This window comes from Mesocricetus auratus, unplaced genomic scaffold, assembly GCF_017639785.1.
Source record: "Mesocricetus auratus isolate SY011 unplaced genomic scaffold, BCM_Maur_2.0 Super-Scaffold_100013, whole genome shotgun sequence".
In the NCBI taxonomy this organism is placed as follows: domain Eukaryota; kingdom Metazoa; phylum Chordata; class Mammalia; order Rodentia; family Cricetidae; genus Mesocricetus; species Mesocricetus auratus.
In genome coordinates, this window is record NW_024429196.1 from 22,551,606 (window position 1) to 22,570,335 (window position 18,730).

Below are 18,730 nucleotides of genomic sequence, written 5' to 3' on the forward strand. Positions count from 1 at the left end.
GAAGAGTTAGGATTTGCAGAATGATCTTCCAAAAGTCCTAACATGAGACACACAAAGATGTATGTCAAAGGGCATATGTGGGAGGATAAGAAGATGTCCACACATGAACAAACCCTAGAGGACAGTAACAGAAAGCTGTTGTAGAAGTCGTGCTGTGTCTTATGCCCCAGTAGAAAGAAAATGATAGTAATGGGTTCTGAATTTGCTCCAAGGCTTAGTATTCAACAGACCTTGGGAGAAGTGGGAGAAAGGACGATCAGAAACACTGGCCTGGACTGGAGATAGGCACAGTAGGGTCTCATTGGGCAGCAGGACCTTCGGACACTCTAAGCATTGGTTTTCTCTCCCACAGGAAGCTGAGCTGGAACGCCTGGAACGGGAGTTTGCAATTCAGTCCCAGATCACCGAGGCTGCCCGCCGCCTAGCCAGTGACCCCAATGTCAGCAAAAAATTGAAAAAGCAAAGAAAAACCTCTTATCTGAATGCACTGAAGAAGCTGCAGGAGATTGAAAATGCAATCAACGAGAACCGCATCAAATCAGGGAAGAAACCTACCCAGAGGGCGTCACTAGTCATAGACGGTCAGTGCCATCCACAAGCTCCTGCCCTGCTCCACGACAGCCAGGTCCTGTTAGGTTCTAAGTCAGAGCCTTGCAGGATCCAAGTAGCCTCTCACCCATGTTCCTTATTGTCCATCCATAAAAGAGAATGGGTACCAAGATGCTCCATCCTAATAATCAATGTGGGGGCACAGATGAACATACATAGAACTCTCTTTTCCGATGTCACCATGAACTATGGAGGTTACTGTGCTAGCCCAGCCTAGCCTCAACATAGCAGAAGCCTGCAGTTCTCAGAGACTTAACTCCTTTCCCAAGACTGGAAGACAAAGTACATAGCTAGGATATTGGACTAAGTCCTACAGACACCACCCTGTCCCCAGTCTGTCCCCCTCAAGCTAATTCTATTAGCAGGAGCTTCTTATCCCAAGAACTGTAGCTTGAAGGATTGGACTGTCCCTTGTGGATTGTCTGGAATATGTGTTCTCATCCTGGCTCAGACATTGATAAACTAGAAGGAAATGCCTTCAAATCCACCAATAAGTATCAAGTCTCTCCCACTGTTACCATCTTTAATCTTACCATCTTTAATCTGAATGCATGTTGAAAATACCTTAGTTCTAAGATGACAGAAACTGATACAGGGGTTTCCAGGAACTTGTGGCAGTGGGGATGGGTCAGTACAAGTTTCTAGTTGAGAAATGAAACCCCTATCAATGGAGAAGATGGGTGGTGGTGTGGTTGTGTAACCATGTTGGTGCACTTAAGGCCCTGAACCCTTAAAATAGTGAGAATGATAACCGGTGTTATGTATAGTATAGATATAGAACTATCTCCTAAAATAGGGGTATACTAAGGAAGCAGCAGTGGATTGGGGATTACAAGATATCAAAGTCAAAGCCCTCCGTCGCCCTGGAGTTCGTCTATCAAATAATAGGGAGAAAGTGAGTTCCTAGCTGGGCTGGGCTGGTCATAAATCCATCCTTTGGCTCGAGGAACTCAGATGTGCCCATCTTTCCATATCTCATTCTGTTGTCCTTTGCCACGAAGATGGAACTTTCCCCCACTTTCTAACAGAGCTACAGTGAGTCAGTCCTTCTTTGTCATTGCCTCCTCTGGGGCCTCCCCAAAGGCATTTGAACTTCCCTGCTCTGTAGAAATATCTAGAACCACCATCAGAGCTCTGTCTGGGAGGTGCAGCCTGAGGATGCCTGTCCCACCGGGTGGCCTCGGGGAGCCCATTCTGAGACCCACCTGAGTGAAAGCTATTCTCTTGGGCCTGCTGGCAGCCCTGGCTTGTAAACCATTCCTCATGCCAGCTCCTGTTTGCTCGCATGCAAGCCTCCAGCCATGTTTGTTAACTGCTCAAGAATCCACCTTCCCCGCTTTACCGCCACAATGAAGTAATGTTTCTATCAGAGGTCCATCGAGTAAGGAGTGAGCAAACTCCTTAGATCCCTGAAGAAAAAAAAAAGTCTTCAGTCTCTGAAGACTTTACACCTTTCTTTGTTGGCAGTTCCCAGAGAGTAGAGTCATTTCAGACAAACCCTCTTTCCTGGGAGCACCTCAGTTTCTCCAGTGGGAGGGAGGATTGTTTTACTGAATCCCTCTCAGGTGTGCTCCTAATTGAATGGTGACTATAAAAATAAGCTTTAGAGAGATGGAGTCTGTATTTAGCGTGCTTGTTTTCTCTGCTAATGACTTAAGTTCATTGAGAAACCATTTATTGCCATGTGAGCAAAACTTAAGTTCCCTCCCCTAGTTTCATATCTGTTGAATAACAGCTGTTGACTTCTTTGGTTTGGCTGGTACTTGCCCCGAGTTTGCTCTAGGACAATGATGTGGCTTAACCAGGCCCCACCACCTTTCCAGGACATGCTAAGCCACAGTATCTGATGAGCAAGAGCATAAGTACACAAAGACTAGGATCCATTGCAAGCTGGGGTGGGGCGGGTGTGCTCACAACCCACCACAGAGACTGTTAAAGGAAACACCCAACAGCATCTTTGTTTTATGGCTTCTTTCCTTGCTGATGCAAAAAAGATGGAAGAGTGTTGCCAGATGGGGAAGAGGGGCAGGCTATTCCTTCCTACACACAGGGCTTTGCTTGCAGAACGTGTTAACCATATAGACTTTCACTTTTGTCTTCTAGATGGAAATATTGCCAGTGAAGACAGCTCCCTCTCTGATGCCCTTGTTCTTGAAGATGGTAGGTTTTTCCATTCCTTGTTCTTAAACGTGGAATCCAGGTTAAACTCGGATTATTCTGTTCACTGTCTGGGAATGGCCTTATAGACAGAAAAGAGACAGGCTGAAACAGTGACTGGACTCCTTATAGGCTCTTTCCTTCCTTAGGGGTCACTGTTGGGCTCATAGTGAGTGCTACATTGACACTTATTTTCCAGGGTTATCCAATCTGCAGTCCATGGATCACATATAGCCCCTGTGTTCCAACAGCATAGAAAATACACATGTGTATGCTCTGGTAACCTGTTGGCCATGGGCTGGACACTACTGGAATGTATGGCCTAAGAGGATTATTCTTGATTCAAGGAGGTCCAGATAAGTCAAGAGGTTGGAAACCCTGAGTGATATTCATGAAGTAGTGTTTTGTTGTAGCCAAAGCATTCTTTTGGCTGGCATGGGAGCTTTAATCCTGTAACCCCAGTATATGAGAGGTGGAAACAGAAGCAGAAGGATCAAAAGTTCAAGTCCACCTGAGCCATATAGGAAGGTGACCTTGTGTCACAAACAAACAGTCTGGGAGTGAGTATAGCTCGGTGCTGGAGCACTTGTCTATATGCAAGGCCCTGAGTTCTATCCTCAGGACAAAAACAAGGGGGGGGGCAGATTTTTTTTAAATGAACAGAGCCTTCATTGTGTGTATCTTCCTTTGGGAGGTCCTGACATACGAGGAAAGAGGTAGACACTGATTTGGGTTTACACAAAAAAGCTTGAGACCTACTGTAGGTCTAGCTACATGAAGGATAGGCCTATCTGCTCCTCTCTGAGACAGGAGTGGGAATGTCCCTTTAGTGACATGGACTGTATTCTCAAATATGGCAATTGCCAGGATATTTTCTTGGTCAGGTCTTATAAAGTCAAAGTTGAAAGCTCTTCCTGCCCCTCCAGCAGAAGCAAGCATTCCAGATTTAGAACAATTTCTAAGCTATTCCTGTGATTGCTAAACCAAAACATTGCATGATGAGGGCACTAATTATATGGAAATCTATTAACTGGTAGTTAATTTTTTTGCCCTCTTGGAAAACCTCAGGCAGCCAGTGGTAAGTGGCTATTGAGACAGAAAACATAAAAGGCCTACCCAAGTCACAGTAATAACGATAATTGCCACAATAATAATGATTGCTCTTGATGTGGGGAAGGCCTGAGGAGCTTGTCACCCAGTTGTTTTGGCCTTGCTATTAGAAATCAGATTGTGGAATTTTACTGTCTGCTGCATTAAGTGGGTGGGGAAGGCATGTTCCATGAGAGCACAGAAACCTGTTTGGAATATGAGACCCCCAGTCCTACCATTGATCTCTGCCACCCTAGTCTGCCGAGGAAGGAATGAGTTGATGAAGTTCCCTTGTGCTAGTAGTTTCCAGAGCTGTACGTAGTCATTAGCTAATTTTAAGACATCATGATTACAGCTTTGCCCCCCTGCCCTAGGCCTCCGACCTCCTGAGAGCTATAATTGCCTCCCGTGTCCTGTGTTCCCAGTTGAGACTCTTACTTGCTAGGGACTCGGATCTGAGGGGTAGACCAGAGCAGATACTTGGCCTTTGAATTTTGGGGACTGAGAATTAGGCTATGAAAAAACCAAGAGTTGAAAAACATATATAGGATCCCATGAATGGTTGGTGGGATTTCCCTCTAGCCCCCCTTTCCCTGAGAGCATCCCCCCCCCCGTACCTTAGGTTCCCATCACCGTATCTCTTCATAAACCCTCCCTACTCTCTCTTGCCACTTTTCCCAGGTGAAAACTGCCAGAACAGTAGTTGTTAAACAGGATCTTCACCCCGCCACATCTATGCTTAAGTTAACAAAGTTTTCTTGTAGCTTTTAGGCCAAATATCAACTCCTGGCCTGGAATTCAAGGTTTCTTGCTATCTAGGCTCACTCAGAATTCCTCCCTCCCTGGCTCTGCCCGCTCCCCCAGCAGAGTGACACCTCCTGCTTTTATCCACTCCCCCCACCTCCACATATCTACTCAGTTTCCTTCCTCCTCTGCCTGCCCAGAACTCACTTCCTTCCAGACAGCACCTGTTGGTTGGGAATTGTTGTTTTGTTTACAATTGGACCAGGTCCCAGGTAGCTCTGAATGGTATCGAACTCACTATGTAACTTAAGCTGACCTTGAACTGCTGATTTGTCTGTCTCTGTCTACCCATTGATGGAATCACAGGCAAGGGTTGCTATGACTGGTGAGACATCTCCCCCCTTGAGTAAGTGGATTTGCTGCCTTTGGAGGTCATCTAGCATACAGATGTGCTAAGTTGTACCCCAGAGAAGGAGGGGCAGGGTGCTACCGGAACAAAATACCTTGATGGGTGCTGAGGACAGACCTCCATGGAGAGCACCTGCCTGGCATGCATGCATGAAACCCTGGGCTACATCCTGACATCACAGAATAAATATTCCAGAAAAGATTACAAAGAATTTAAGTAGCTTGTGAGGGAGGCACAGCTGATAGAGAACCAGACCAGCCTGTACTTAATTATACTTGACAGATATACCTTCAATTCGTTTTTTTCCTCTGACTATTTTATTGAGTACCTACTGGGTGCCAGCTGTCATTCTACCCCTGAGGACACGGTGATTAACAGAGCAGATAAAATCCTCAGGGAGGTTAACTCCTCCCCTCAAAGCAAAAGAGAAATGTCTTGTGCCTCTTCAAACATAAATCACGGCACAGCTCCATGCTTAGCATTTGCTTAGCACATTTGTGAAGCCCTGGGTTCATTCCTTAGCACCAATTTAAAAAAAAAAAAGAACATTAAATACTACATTTGCCTGTTTAGTATGTAGTAGCATTTCTTGGTGGCACTGAATCCAATCAGACTTTCTTCATACTTAACTAGAAGTGATAGTTACTGCCCTGTACAAGGCTCTGCCTTGACTTGGATTGACCAGTAGTCAAGGCACCGTCACTAGGGTCCTTGTATGTATTTTGATGTGTAGCTCCAAGGTGTTGATGTGGTGGGTTGTGACAAATCTCTGGGTTTGTGGAAATAAGGTCTCTGATCAGTTGTCTCTCCTCATTCTGTCTGTGCAGAAGACTCTCAGGTTACCAGCACAATATCCCCCCTACAGTCTCCGCACAAGGGACTCCCCCCTCGGCCACCATCATCGCACAACAGGCCTCCTCCCCCACAGTCCCTGGAGGGGCTCAGGCAGATGCACTATCACCGCACCGACTATGACAAGTCACCCTTAAAGCCCAAAATGTGGAGTGAGTCATCTTTAGATGAGCCCTATGAGAAGGTGAAGAAGCGCTCCTCCCACAGTCATTCCAGGTGAGTAGGGTGGGCCGGGACACCCAAATGAGGTCTCTGGCCATGCCTGAGTAGAATCAAAGGGTGGCCCCACACAGTATTCCCAGAGGATACTCTCTTCCTTCGTGGACTTACAGTTCAGCTTCGCTCACAAAGCCCTCTGCTGTCAGCTTCGGAGAAGTACGGATTTGTCATGAAAGGAAAAAAAACCACCCAAGTTTGGCTCACAACCAACCTGTTGGCAGATGGCTTTATTGCCATTAAATGCCACAGGAATTAATTAGGAAATTGTAGCCACCAGTATTCCAGAATGGCAAAGCAGAGTCCAATCCGAGGGTCCCCAAGGTGGTGCAGGACCTAAGCCATCCTCCAGCCGATTTCTGGAGCCAAGCTGCTGAGATGCAAGCTGCACATTAGTAGCTCATTACTAGGTTACTATCAACACCGTAGAGATGACTACTTGGAAGATACTTTAGGTCTGCTTCTGTTGTCCTCATTTTCCTTAATTACACAGCCTCAAGAGGGTGCCTGAACAGGTATTTTGTTTCTTGGAAAACAATGCCCTATGCTGACTGCAGGGGTGGAGGGGACAAAGCTCCCTCAAGTGAGGCAGTGAGAGTTGGAGTCCTGGGCAAGCTTTCCCTACAGTTTAGATCCACTGTCCCAAGCTAGTCAGCCCCTACCACTGGGGAAAGGTGCCACAGTATATTAGTGTGACCAGCATGGTTTTCCTCTGCTTGCAGCAGCCACAAGCGCTTCCCCAGCACAGGAAGCTGTACTGAGGCAGGAGGAAGCAGCTCCTTGCAGAACAGTCCCATCCGAGGCCTCCCACACTGGAATTCCCAGTCTAGCATGCCGTCCACCCCAGACCTGCGTGTCCGGAGTCCCCACTACGTTCATTCCACGAGGTGAGTCTGCTCAGCCTTCACACTACCTGCCTTCCTGGTCCAGACCTTGGTACAACGAGACACAGCAGCCCAAATAATGGGTGAGCCAGAGTCAGGCTGGATTCTGCCTACATTACCCTGGACACTCAATAGAGCCCACTGTCCATATCCAGAGACTTGTGAAGCCAGAGAATCCCAATCTCCTGGAGAGAGCTAACATGGATCCTAGCAGGAAAGAGGCAGAAGAACTAGACCAGTCAATGTAGGAATTCAGCAGACTTACACACCCCAGGCTAATCTTTGCTCCCCATTCCTCACAGACCTTTCTCCTGAAGCTTGCATCTATTCTGGACTCATTTTAATGCCTCATGATATTCATTTATAATGAAAAAATGAACAGAAAGTGGGCTTCCCTGAATCACATTCCTTTTCTAAGTAGCTTTACTTGTTCCCAGTGGATCTTTTGCCTACAATCAGCATTTTAAAGGGGTTAACATAATACTTAGAACGTAGTAATTCTTTGGTTCCCTAAGAAGCAAAAGCCCTGTTCATGCTACAAAGCCCTATTTTGGTCAGTCAACACTTTTTAGAAGAAACCTTGTGTGTGAATCCTAGAAGTGCTCCCACTTCTCTGGTTCCGCCTCTAGGGGAACCTATAGAAGTACCTGGATTTCCAGGACAACCCACTGGCTAGAGGCCCTGAGCTCCCTAGGCTTTTTACACTCCAGTCCTGTGGCTTTCATGGGACCCTCTGGTCCAGAACCCCAAGAGCAACCCTGCTTCTCCCCACAGGTCAGTAGACATCAGCCCCACGAGACTGCACAGCCTTGCACTGCACTTTAGGCATCGGAGTTCCAGCTTGGAGTCCCAGGGCAAGCTCCTGGGCTCAGAGAATGACACCGGGAGCCCCGACTTCTACACTCCGAGGACTCGTAGCAGCAATGGCTCGGACCCCATGGATGACTGCTCCTCGTGCACCAGCCACTCGAGCTCAGAGCACTACTACCCGGCACAGATGAACGCCAACTACTCAACGCTGGCTGAGGACTCGCCATCCAAGGCGCGGCAGCGGCAGCGGCAGCGGCAGCGGGCAGCAGGCGCACTGGGCTCGGCGAGCTCCGGCAGCATGCCCAACCTGGCAGCACGCAGCGGGGCTGCAGGTGCGGGTGGCGGTGGTGTGTACCTGCACAGTCAGAGCCAGCCGAGCTCGCAGTACCGCATCAAGGAGTACCCACTGTATATTGAGGGTAGTGCCACACCCGTTGTGGTGCGCAGCCTGGAGAGTGACCAGGAGGGCCACTACAGCGTCAAGGCACAGTTCAAGACCTCCAATTCCTACACAGCTGGTGGCCTGTTCAAAGAGAGCTGGCGTGGGGGTGGTGACGAGGGCGATGCAGGCCGCCTTACCCCATCGCGCTCCCAAATCCTGCGAACTCCTTCCTTGGGGCGTGACGGCGCCCATGACAAAGGCTCTGGCCGTGCTGCAGTATCAGATGAGCTGCGCCAATGGTACCAGCGTTCCACAGCCTCGCACAAGGAGCACAGCCGCCTGTCGCACACCAGCTCCACCTCCTCGGACAGCGGCTCTCAGTACAGCACCTCTTCCCAGAGCACCTTCGTGGCGCACAGCAGGGTCACCAGGATGCCCCAGATGTGCAAGGCCACATCAGGTGAGCAGAGTGGTAGGACTGCGGTTGACGTGGGTAGCCTGTAGGTTGCCTAGCCTTTGCAGCCAAGAAAGGGAGTCATTATTCTAGAGCCCTTGTAGTGTAATGTGGGAAGCCCGTGGTCTTATCCCAACACCAGTGTTGCTTCCTTAAGGTAAGGGCACAGAGCGAGCTTATCGTTAACCCTTCTAGTTAAAGAGAGAAAGCCATGTGATGTTTATCCTGCCAAGGGTGCACTATTTCCTGGTGAAGAAAAATTCTAGTAGATTAGAGGCCCAAGTAATAACCTTGCCAAGAAAGGTTGGTCCTGGATCTTGAGGCCCTGGGGAAAGAAGTGTTTGCTCTCTGAACCTGACAGTTGTCCTATATGGTTAGCTTGGCTGCTCCTCGTTTTCTATCCCAATGATGTCATGATACCATCACAAAGCCATTTCTTTTTCACAGAGGTGCTTTCAGTATCCTTGATACTGTGTCACACTGAGGTTTGAACCAAAGCACTGTGCAGTGCCAAACCAAGCAAAGGAAGGAAGAACTGTCGCTTCCCCTAAGACATTTCTGTATAAAATAACAACACTAGTAACCAACATTAGCTGAGCACTTGCCTTTGCTACATCAGTGATGCTCATCTGTATACTCAGACCACTTAGACTCTAGTGGTAAACAAAATTACTGCAACCCTTGACTCTAGTCAGAAAATGAGGGGGCGATTATGAGACAAATAGTAAGCAGTAGAAGAATAAAACCAACAATTGGGGACCAGGGTCGCCTGAAAGGAAGTAGCAGATTCTGCCTCCATACCCTTTTCATTAGGGCACACGTGCCAAATAAGCTCCAGAGACTACATTACAAATCTGCACAGTCCTGGGTACATCATGGACTACAAGGTCCTATATTTCCTGCCCTGCCTATTGAGCTGTAAACCAAGTTCCAGCAAGATATGTGTGCCATCTGAAGGTCATGATCACTTCTGGTCCTCTTAGATCCAGTGGTTAAGTACCAATGGCAAAAGGATAGGAGTGTTTCATTCTCTCAAAATTGTCGTGTTTGTGAGGATATGCTTTACTAAATGATAGCAGGCAGATATTACTAAGATTTTAGTGAACTGTATCTGACATTGACAGAAGAAAAGGATTCCACTACGCCCCAAATACAAAGGATTCGTCTAAGTAGGATTTATTTGGTGCTGAATTCTCTTAACTAGATTTCTGTGTGTTCCACCACTAGTAAACTCCTACATTTGGATGAGGCATTAAAAATGTTCATTTGAAGGGGTTATTGAAGTAGCAGCTGGTAAGTCTGAAACAACAGAGGATTTTCTGGAGGCTCTTCCTACAATAAAGCATGACCCTCACACAGGGGTCACATCTAAAATGCCATGAGGCAGCTCTCCATGCTCATGTCTCCACCACAGAAACATAGGGGCTTCTCATCCTGTGCATTTGGGGGAATCCATCCTGTGACCTCAGTCAGAATGGAGGAACGTAGTTAGGAGGACAAAATGTAATTAGGGGTACAAAGGTATTTTCCCCACTGTGACTATGTCATGGGGTCACTGAACCCCTGCCTATAAGGTCATGTCTGGCAATGGTTAAAGCTCTGCCACTAGGTTAGCCACTGAGTTATGAGTGCCTTGGTCTTATCTGTCTTCCCCTGCTTCTCCCACCCCACTATACAGCTGCCTTACCTCAAAGCCAGAGAAGCTCAACACCGTCAAGTGAAATTGGAGCCACCCCACCAAGCAGTCCCCACCACATCCTGACCTGGCAGACTGGGTGAGTTGTCACTGACGCTGTTGACTTGGTTCTTCTGAGCTCTAAACTGTATTAGCTAGGAAAAATATCAGTGTTGAGTTCCCAGTGATGGAAGGATGCATCGGCAAATGAATGCCAAGACAGCTCATGCTTTCTTTCAAGAGTCTCCCTGTATTGCTGTCACCTTCTCCCCAGCTGGCCTACTGTCTTTGATGGGGATGAAGTCTACGTGGTTCTACTGAAAAGTGGGTAGTGATGCCTGGGATGGAGGAAGGCAAACAAAGAAATGGATTCGATTCCAGACAGCATTTGATTTTTCTCAGGCCAACCTGAAATGCCAAGCAAAACTGTCTAGGGTGGGAGAGTACCCTGAGCCAGATACTACGCACGCTTCTCAGTGTGGTCACTGTCTTAATACCGATGCATCCTGGAAAAAAGGGGCTCCTGTCAAGGCTAAGCAATTGTTCGTCACCGGCAAAGTGAGACTGCTACACCTTGAGACCTTTAAGTAGAGGCTGCACACAGAACAGAAGATTCAGCCTGTGACACCGGAAGTCGGCTCATTTGTAGCTTTAAGTGTGGACTTAGGGCAGAAGAATCTGGCCAGTTAGGATGCTCTGATCCATCAAAGGGTCAAGCAGACACAAGTATCCTGCTTTGCTCTTATCACATGCTGTCACTTAGCCCCGCTCCTCTCTTCGGTTGCTGCCTCTTTAGATGTTACATTCTGTCAACACCTGTCATTTACTGGAAATGGGCCCCAAATACAGCTCCATCCGCAGCTTTTGTTTTGGTGGGCACTGGTGAGCATGTCTGAGAAAATCTAACAGCTGTGAGCTGAATTACAAGGAAACCACAGCCCCATAGTTGGTTCTGCTGACTGCTTAGGCTCCCACGTTGGACACTTCATCCCTCCACATTTATCTAGATTGAATTCAGAGCAGGCTTTTTCTGGAAACTTCATTTTTGGTGAGAAGGGAGCTAATACTTACTGGGTACTTACATGAACACACAGGCCAACATCTTCTTCAAACATAAATGAGTTTCATGCAATTCTGTCTACTCCCTAGCAAGGGAAGTATCTAGATCTTTTGGATTCAAAAATGAGACAGAGAAAATAAGTCATACACCTCATGTTTTTCGGGTAGTTCCTATAATGTGGACCCTAGACCAGCAGTTTGGGCTTCATCTGGGATCTTTTTGGGCCTACCGAAAACTGACTAAATCAGAAGCTCTGGGGTGGACCCACTGGATGTGTTTAAATGAGCCCTCAGGTCACTAGGATCAATGGTTGGACGCCCACTGAACCACTCCATGCTGCTTCTTTACTCTTACCAAAAATCAGAAAACATACATTTCCTCATGCCCACTCCTCAGTGTGGCTTTTGTCAGTAGCTACCTCTCTGTTTTTATTACAAAATGCTGACAACACGTGTTCATACCATCCTGTTTACAACTATAACCTCTGAATCCAGACAGCTTCTTGGCTTAGGGTCTAAGAGTCTCCCAGGAAATTCAAACAAGAGTGACACATCTGTATACTTCTAGTGGCTGAACCATATCATCCAAATAGGACCCTTAAGTCTGTGGACCCTCAAGTTTCCGGGCCTTGCCCATTTTTATCTGATCCAACTATATGACTAATAAATAGTCTCTGAAACTCACAAGCATCCATCTCACACCCACTCACTCAAGGGAGCCCCTGTATGTGCCTCCTTTATCACATGGAGTCAGTGAGGGCTCAAGACAAACTGGAAACAAAAAGACACTGTCCTTGGAGTCCAGTGTTTTGCCAGGTTGTGAATATTCAAGAATAACATGATAAGTAAACAAGACAATGGGTAAAAATTGCCACCGCCTACCTTCCTAACATAACTAATGAGGTCTTGTCCCTCGGTGATAGAGACTGAAAGTTCTTCGTGACTCTTACTTCGTCAGACACATGGGCATATAATCATTGCGTCTTTCCAGTGTGTTAATAAGCTACTAATCGTATGTGCCAGTTCCTCTATGTAACATGAACTCTCTTCTCTTCCTCCTTCCGCTTTCCTTTGTTCAGAGAAGCAACAGAAAACTCTCCCATCATGGATGGGTCTGAGTCTCCAACTCACCAAAGTACTGATGAATAGAGGTATTGTAAGGGAACGTTTTGTTCTTACTGACCACGAATGTGTGATCCAGATGTCCTGCATATTTGCTGCTTCTGCCCATGTCATAGTTTCCAGTAGGAAATGTCTGAATGGTGTGGAAGCTATTATTTTTATGTTTTATTTCTAGATACATATGAAGCTATATGTTTGGGTGTGTGTTTTTACATCAGATGTAGGACAATCCCCATTCTCCTTCCCAGAAGAAACCCCCATAGTACTTTACAAAAAAACAATTTGTAGAAGTTTGTTGTTTACTCTGTTTTTGTAAGTAGTATCTATAGAAACTGTATCACTGCAGTTTAAAGTCCCCAAAATACTGTAACTGCATCCTAGTGTTTTTCAGTGACAGTTGTATGTTGCACCAAATGCCAGAGTCCTACTTTTCAAAATGTGGCTTGTAAGTCATGACCACTACTCGGGGGAGCTCAGAAGGACTCCCAGACACCACCTTGGCTACTGAATCAACCACACCCTGCAATCTGTAAGGCACTCCTATCACAAACACAAAGCAGTGGGATCTGAAAATTTAAGTAACTAATTGTACAGCACTGAAATTAAAAAGCACACCAGGGATCACTAAAATGGTAAGGGGAAAAAAAGTTTTAGCAAAAAAAAAAAACAACAACAACAACAACAAAAAAAAACAGAATTGAACCCTGAGTAAGAAACTGCCACATAATATCTGAGTGTTTTACAAATTAAAATTCTAAAAAGATTCAGAGACAGGATACGTTTTAATTCTCATTTACACTTCATGAGCCTGGCTTTCAAGAACTACAGGGAGGCAGGGAGGCAGAGAAACCATTCCAAGAGCCAAACCCACAAGTGGGATTCAAGCGGGGCTCTTGGGGGAACAGTAAAGCAAGAGCAGCGCTTTAGCCTGGAATGTAGGATGGGAGGACCATGAACGATTTTTACCGTTGGCCAAATGGGGATAAGGAAAGCAGGGGAGGAAGATGAACGGCTCATCCTCTGGTGACAATGAAGGGACTGAGAATGACATTCATAAGAACATTATTGGATTTGAGTCATTTATCTCTTCCAATATGAAGGGATTAAAATGTGCTGAGTGATGGGGATGGTAATGGAGACCTGAGAAGTATACGTAAAAGCTCATATGGGCATGTGTTTGAGTCAGTTGAAAATGAACTAACGATAACACTGCTAGGTAGCAGCTCACACCCTGGCCAACTGAGTTACGATGACACAGAGGCCTTACCACCCTGGCTTTATGACCACTGACTTATAGCACTATTCAGTAACCCAAATATGTCCAGCCAGCTGACTTAGTAAGTTAACAGATAGATTACGGAGATAATGCATCATTCAATATTTAGTTACTATTAACTGCATTTCACAGGTGTCCCTTCTGAAACATTTGTTAGTGTGACTCCTTGTCTCCAATTCCCTAGGAGGCCCACATCATAACTGTATCAGAAACACACTTCTAAGCATACCAGTATTTGATGCATAGGAAAGCAAAACCAACTCGAAAAGCTTAAGCAAATGAGCATGTATAAGCTATAGCTGGGTAGCTGAGGCAAAGCTAGGGCCAGAGCTCACTAGTTGTTTCCATCCACATGGAGGAAATAAATATCCTCGTGCTTTCAAAGTTACTTGGCCATCTCTGAGCCAGTGACTATGGCTGGAGAATTGGCAGTCCTAGGTCCCGTGTTCCCTCTGGCAGGCACAGGAGCACTATGAAGGGACTGTTTCCCCAGAGCAGGGCATGTTTCCAGCAGAGTTCAACCACCTTTCCCACTAAAAGTTCTTGGTTCTTTTGACACAATTTACAAAAGTCAGTTTTTAGTGGGGAGACAGTGTTTGCAGAATGAGTATAACAGAATCATCCACTCATTCACCCCCAAAGTACAGATACATACACAGGCACCCATGACTGCAGTCATAACTAAGGGCCTTTGCTTCTAAAGTTACATTAATCAGAATTAACCTCATGTACTTCCAGTGCTCCAAGCACAAGGCTGTCAGGAAAGCCTACCAGAATACTCAGAGATGGCTTGGGATTTTTCTAGTTTTCATGGACTTTGCTCTTTAGAATGGCATCTCCTCCTGGCACCAGACATGGGAACTGAAGGATAGCTTAGGGACAGTCCGAGACCTCCTTATGCGAGTAAGGCTGCAGCCACTTATCTGTGTGAGCATTTCTTGATAGTTAGTAATTGCCCCCATCTAACCTACTAATAATACTTATCCAAAGAACTCGCTATTTCTTCTCTGTATGTTTTTCTATATTTTTACTTTATACTAATTTTGGTGCTAAGCAGTAAGCACAGGACCCTTATATACTAAGCATGATTTCTACCACTGCGCTACAGGCCCAGTCCCAACTGTATGTTTTCAAAAATACTTTTATAAAATCACATTATTGATTTTAAAAGCATAGTCAGGTGGTAGTGGCACAGCCTTTAATCCCTGCACTCAGGAGGCAGAGGCAGGCAGATCCCTGTGAGTTCAAGAACAGCTTGGTCTACAGAGAGAGTTCCAGGACAGCTAGGGAAACACAGAGAAACCCTGTCTCAAAAAACAAAAAAAAAAGTAAGGCTCCTGTTTGGATTAGTCTTCCAGAACAGTGATAATTTACCATAGAATCACAGTTAGCCCTTAGGTCTGATGTAAGGCAAGCTACTGACTGTCATGTAGGAATACCTGGGCCTGAGGGATACAGCCCCAGGGGCTCCTTGGCCCTGGCTGCATCTGAGAATCATGTTTGGAAGTCTGAAGGCTCTCAGCAGTAGTGCATTCCCCAGGCCAACAGCAGTATAGCCAGTCTCAGACATGAACATGAGCATTTCTGACGTTCCTGCATGATCACTGAGTGTTAACTTGCATTTCCCGAGGTTTCAGGGAAACGTAATCTTATGGTCTCTGAATACCTTCCATTCACCAAGTGCCATGGAGACTGCTGCGTCTCGCCTCTAAGAGGCAGGGAAGACAGCCCATCTGAGGAGGGCATGTCACCACTCCACATGTATCCTGAACACAGACCCATCTGTACTGCTCCCTTTTAACTCGTCATCTCTCTTTGGGTCCACAGGAGCTACAATGATAGCTGCTTCCTGGATTCCTCCCTCTATCCAGAGCTAGCTGATGTCCAATGGTACGGGCAGGAAAAAGCCAAGCCCGGGACCCTCGTGTGAGCCAGCCCGGCCTGTTCTGACCGTCGCACGCCATTCTGAGTCACCTCACTGCCTCTCAGTTGCCTTACCCAGACACACTGTCACCTGCACCAGCTTCGGCCCTCGGCACTTTTTTTTCTCCTGTCTCCACATCCCCTCCATCCTCAAAAACTTGACTGAGGAGACATTCTAGAAGTTTCCGATCCCACTGTGTGTCCCCTGGCTCTCTTGCCCAGAGAGCCAGACAACAATCCTCAATGGCACCTTGGTGGTTTCCCTTTGCCATGACAGCCCCAGGCCAGGAACTGTCAGGGAGGCCAACACATGCAATTCCCGTGGAAGAGAAGCGTTGGTAGAGAATGGAAAAAAGCAGACCTATCTGTGTGCAGAGACTGTGAAGCTGTGTCCAGCTGCCACCAGAGGCCAACTGAGTGCTTCAAGGGGATGCCTCATGGGGATGCTCAGTTTACACCGGAAATATTCTGTATTCTGTAGTGAGACAGCTGCAGGAGTACCTAAGGGGAAGAGTGTGAAAGGAAGACCAGCGCTTCAGAGACATCAGAGGATCACAATCGGTTCTATGCTGCCAAAGATTAGACACATTCAACAATAAAGAGACAGGCGGGGCCAAGAGGAACACACTTTTTTCTGCGGTGAAATTTCTTTTCAGCTCTAAACTGCGTCTATGCAGCACAAGTTAAAGTCAACCATTTGTAAATTGTGTCCTGTCGTGACCCATCTCCTGTCCAGTCCACTTCTCCCTACCTGAGAGCCTGGAAATGAACCCTATGGGACAGTGAAGATGGAGGAGGCTTGGCTGCCTGACAGATGCAGAATCTGTCTGTCTGGACATGAAGGAAAACAGAGATTGGGAGGAGGAGCAGGGTGCTGTTAACCACCCTCTGCAGGGGCCTCAGCCTATGCCCCCGAAGCTGCTTTCCTTTTGGGATTGGTCAGAAGCTAAAGGTGATCATTGCCAAAAGCAGTTCTCTCTTGTTAAAACAGCCAGTAAAAGTGTAACCTTTCTTTTTTGTACAAGGCGTTTCATTTTCTTTTTTATGGGAAACCAAGGGAAAAAGCACATTGCAGTCTATTCAAGTGTTTTACTGTTGTGGCTCATTTTGTTTGTTAACACGTGTGTGACAAAGAACTCAGATGGACCTCTCCTGTGTGTCACTTAGTCAAAGAACCCAAGTATGCCCTTAGGTAGAAAGATTTTTATGTGTCTACCAGCCGGCAGGCAGAGCAGAGTTGAAACAACTCGGCTCCCAAAGGGCCCATCCACCTCCAGCAGTATCCATGACCTTGATTACCACCTCTGTCCACAGATAACACGAGGATAAAAGAAGTCAAAAAAAAAAAAAAAGCATGCATGCAAGCTGCTCGTTTACATGTGTTTTGAGCTATGCTCAACACACAACCAAAAAGCCATCAATCTTCAAAGGCCTCACAATTTTATAATAATTATCCAGTGAACAGTCTTAGTTGGGTTACTCAAGATGGCACGAAAGAGTTTCCCTGGAGGTAGTACATGTAAATTAATATAAGTGGGGCCTGCGGGGTCGCCTTTGAAATGACTTCCTGTGGGAAAGGCATCCAAGAACAGGAGCCAGGGTGGGAGTACTTTTGTGGGAAAGCAGATTTAAAAGCTATGGCATCAAAGAAAAACCTTTGTTGTTCATGTATGTGAACCCAAGAGCAACAATAGACGCCACCAGGCCAGAAAGGGAAGAAATGGACGCCAGCAAGAACTAACCCTGCTGCTCACTCTGCAGTGGCTTGGAAAGCTCTGGAAGTCAACAACGAGCATTCATACCATGTGATCTTAGGCCTCCTCTGCCATTTTTCTATGGTCCATTCAAGGCCGGGTACCTTGATGACTCTAGCTTTCAAAAGCTGTACTCTTCCCAAACACTGCAGGGGGGTAATCCTGTAGGATTGGTGGAAACTGGATAATGGTACAAGATGAATCTGGGGCTTAATGGAGATGGGGGCTACCTTATTTTGCTCCTAGTATGATGATCAGAGCTACAAAAGGCAGGTTTATTAGGGGAATTTTTTTCCTTCCTTCCCTAATAAGAAATGTGACACATTGGGTCATTTTTTTTCTTCCAAAAGGAGATGCCTGAATAATTAGACTGAACTATGGTGCAACAGTAAAAGTCCAAAGGGAAACAAAGAACAAGACAAGGTTACATGGTTACAGGTTATAACATAGACAGTGGTTTGAAAATGAGTTCTGAATTCAGTTGGATCAATGAGAGAGGCAGAAAGAATCTAAAAAATACATTTGGGAAGCAGAGAGGAATTGTATGGAAGCTGTGAACACCGTCAGGATAGTCTGATAGTAAGGACAGAGATTAAGTAAAACAGGTTTTACTGTTTAGCTGTGTTCAGTTAATACAATGTACATAATAAGCATTAGTCCTTTGAGACTGAGATGATAAATGGTCAGTGTGGTGGTGAACACTCTAGGTGTTGTATACAAGCACCTGCAAACGCTTTACAGATCCCCATTTCTTTAAAGGAAGATGAGGTATGAAGCCCCCAATCTGATTTAAAGCCCCTATTGGATTCTTTGGCTACATGTAAGAAATTGCCTGCTTCAGCCAGAAGACTATGTTGTGAGCCAGGGTGGTTTATTTTGTTATATGCAGGTGAGTGTTGAAACTGTTAAAATCCCAATTTGTTTTCATTCAGTATTAGTTTAGTTCTAAAATATAGCAAACCTCATCCAGGTGCTATCAGATGACCAATTACTGCTTAGTTAACTAGGTGTAAAGTTTTACATATCCATTCATGTCAATAGTTTATTACAAGTTGTGTAAAATGGACTCTAGTTTAATAATGGGGGGAAAAGATTAGGTTGCTCCTGAAACTGACTGTAGAGCATGTAAAATGATTTTACTGGATTCTGTTCAACTGTAATCAATGAAAAAGATGTATGTTGTAGACAAAGTTGCAGAATTAAAAAGAGAAATCTGCTTTTAATTTATTCTTTTTGTATTAAGAATTTGTATAGTACCTTTACATTTTGCAGAACAGTGTTGTCAACACTTATTAAAGCATTTTCAAAATGAAAA

At 45.9% G+C, this 18,730-nt stretch overlaps 1 protein-coding gene across 6 annotated transcripts in view; it reads left to right on the forward strand.

Moving 5' to 3' along the window:
- Positions 1–18,730, forward strand: part of Frmd4a (FERM domain containing 4A) — a 574,646-nt gene extending 555,916 nt beyond the window's left edge. For 5 of the 6 annotated variants that reach the window (XM_013121372.3, XM_040755499.1, XM_013121371.3 and 2 more), the window contains 7 exons: positions 353–581; positions 2,713–2,769; positions 5,836–6,076; positions 6,799–6,963; positions 7,735–8,612; positions 10,285–10,381; positions 15,566–18,642. In XM_013121372.3, the coding sequence (XP_012976826.1) occupies positions 353–581; positions 2,713–2,769; positions 5,836–6,076; positions 6,799–6,963; positions 7,735–8,612; positions 10,285–10,381; positions 15,566–15,668 (1,770 nt within the window). In that variant the 3' untranslated portion in view covers positions 15,669–18,642. Of the gene's footprint in view, positions 1–352; positions 582–2,712; positions 2,770–5,835; positions 6,077–6,798; positions 6,964–7,734; positions 8,613–10,284; positions 10,382–12,419; positions 12,492–15,565 lie in introns of all 6 variants that reach the window. The other variant, XM_040755497.1, reaches the window with a different exon arrangement.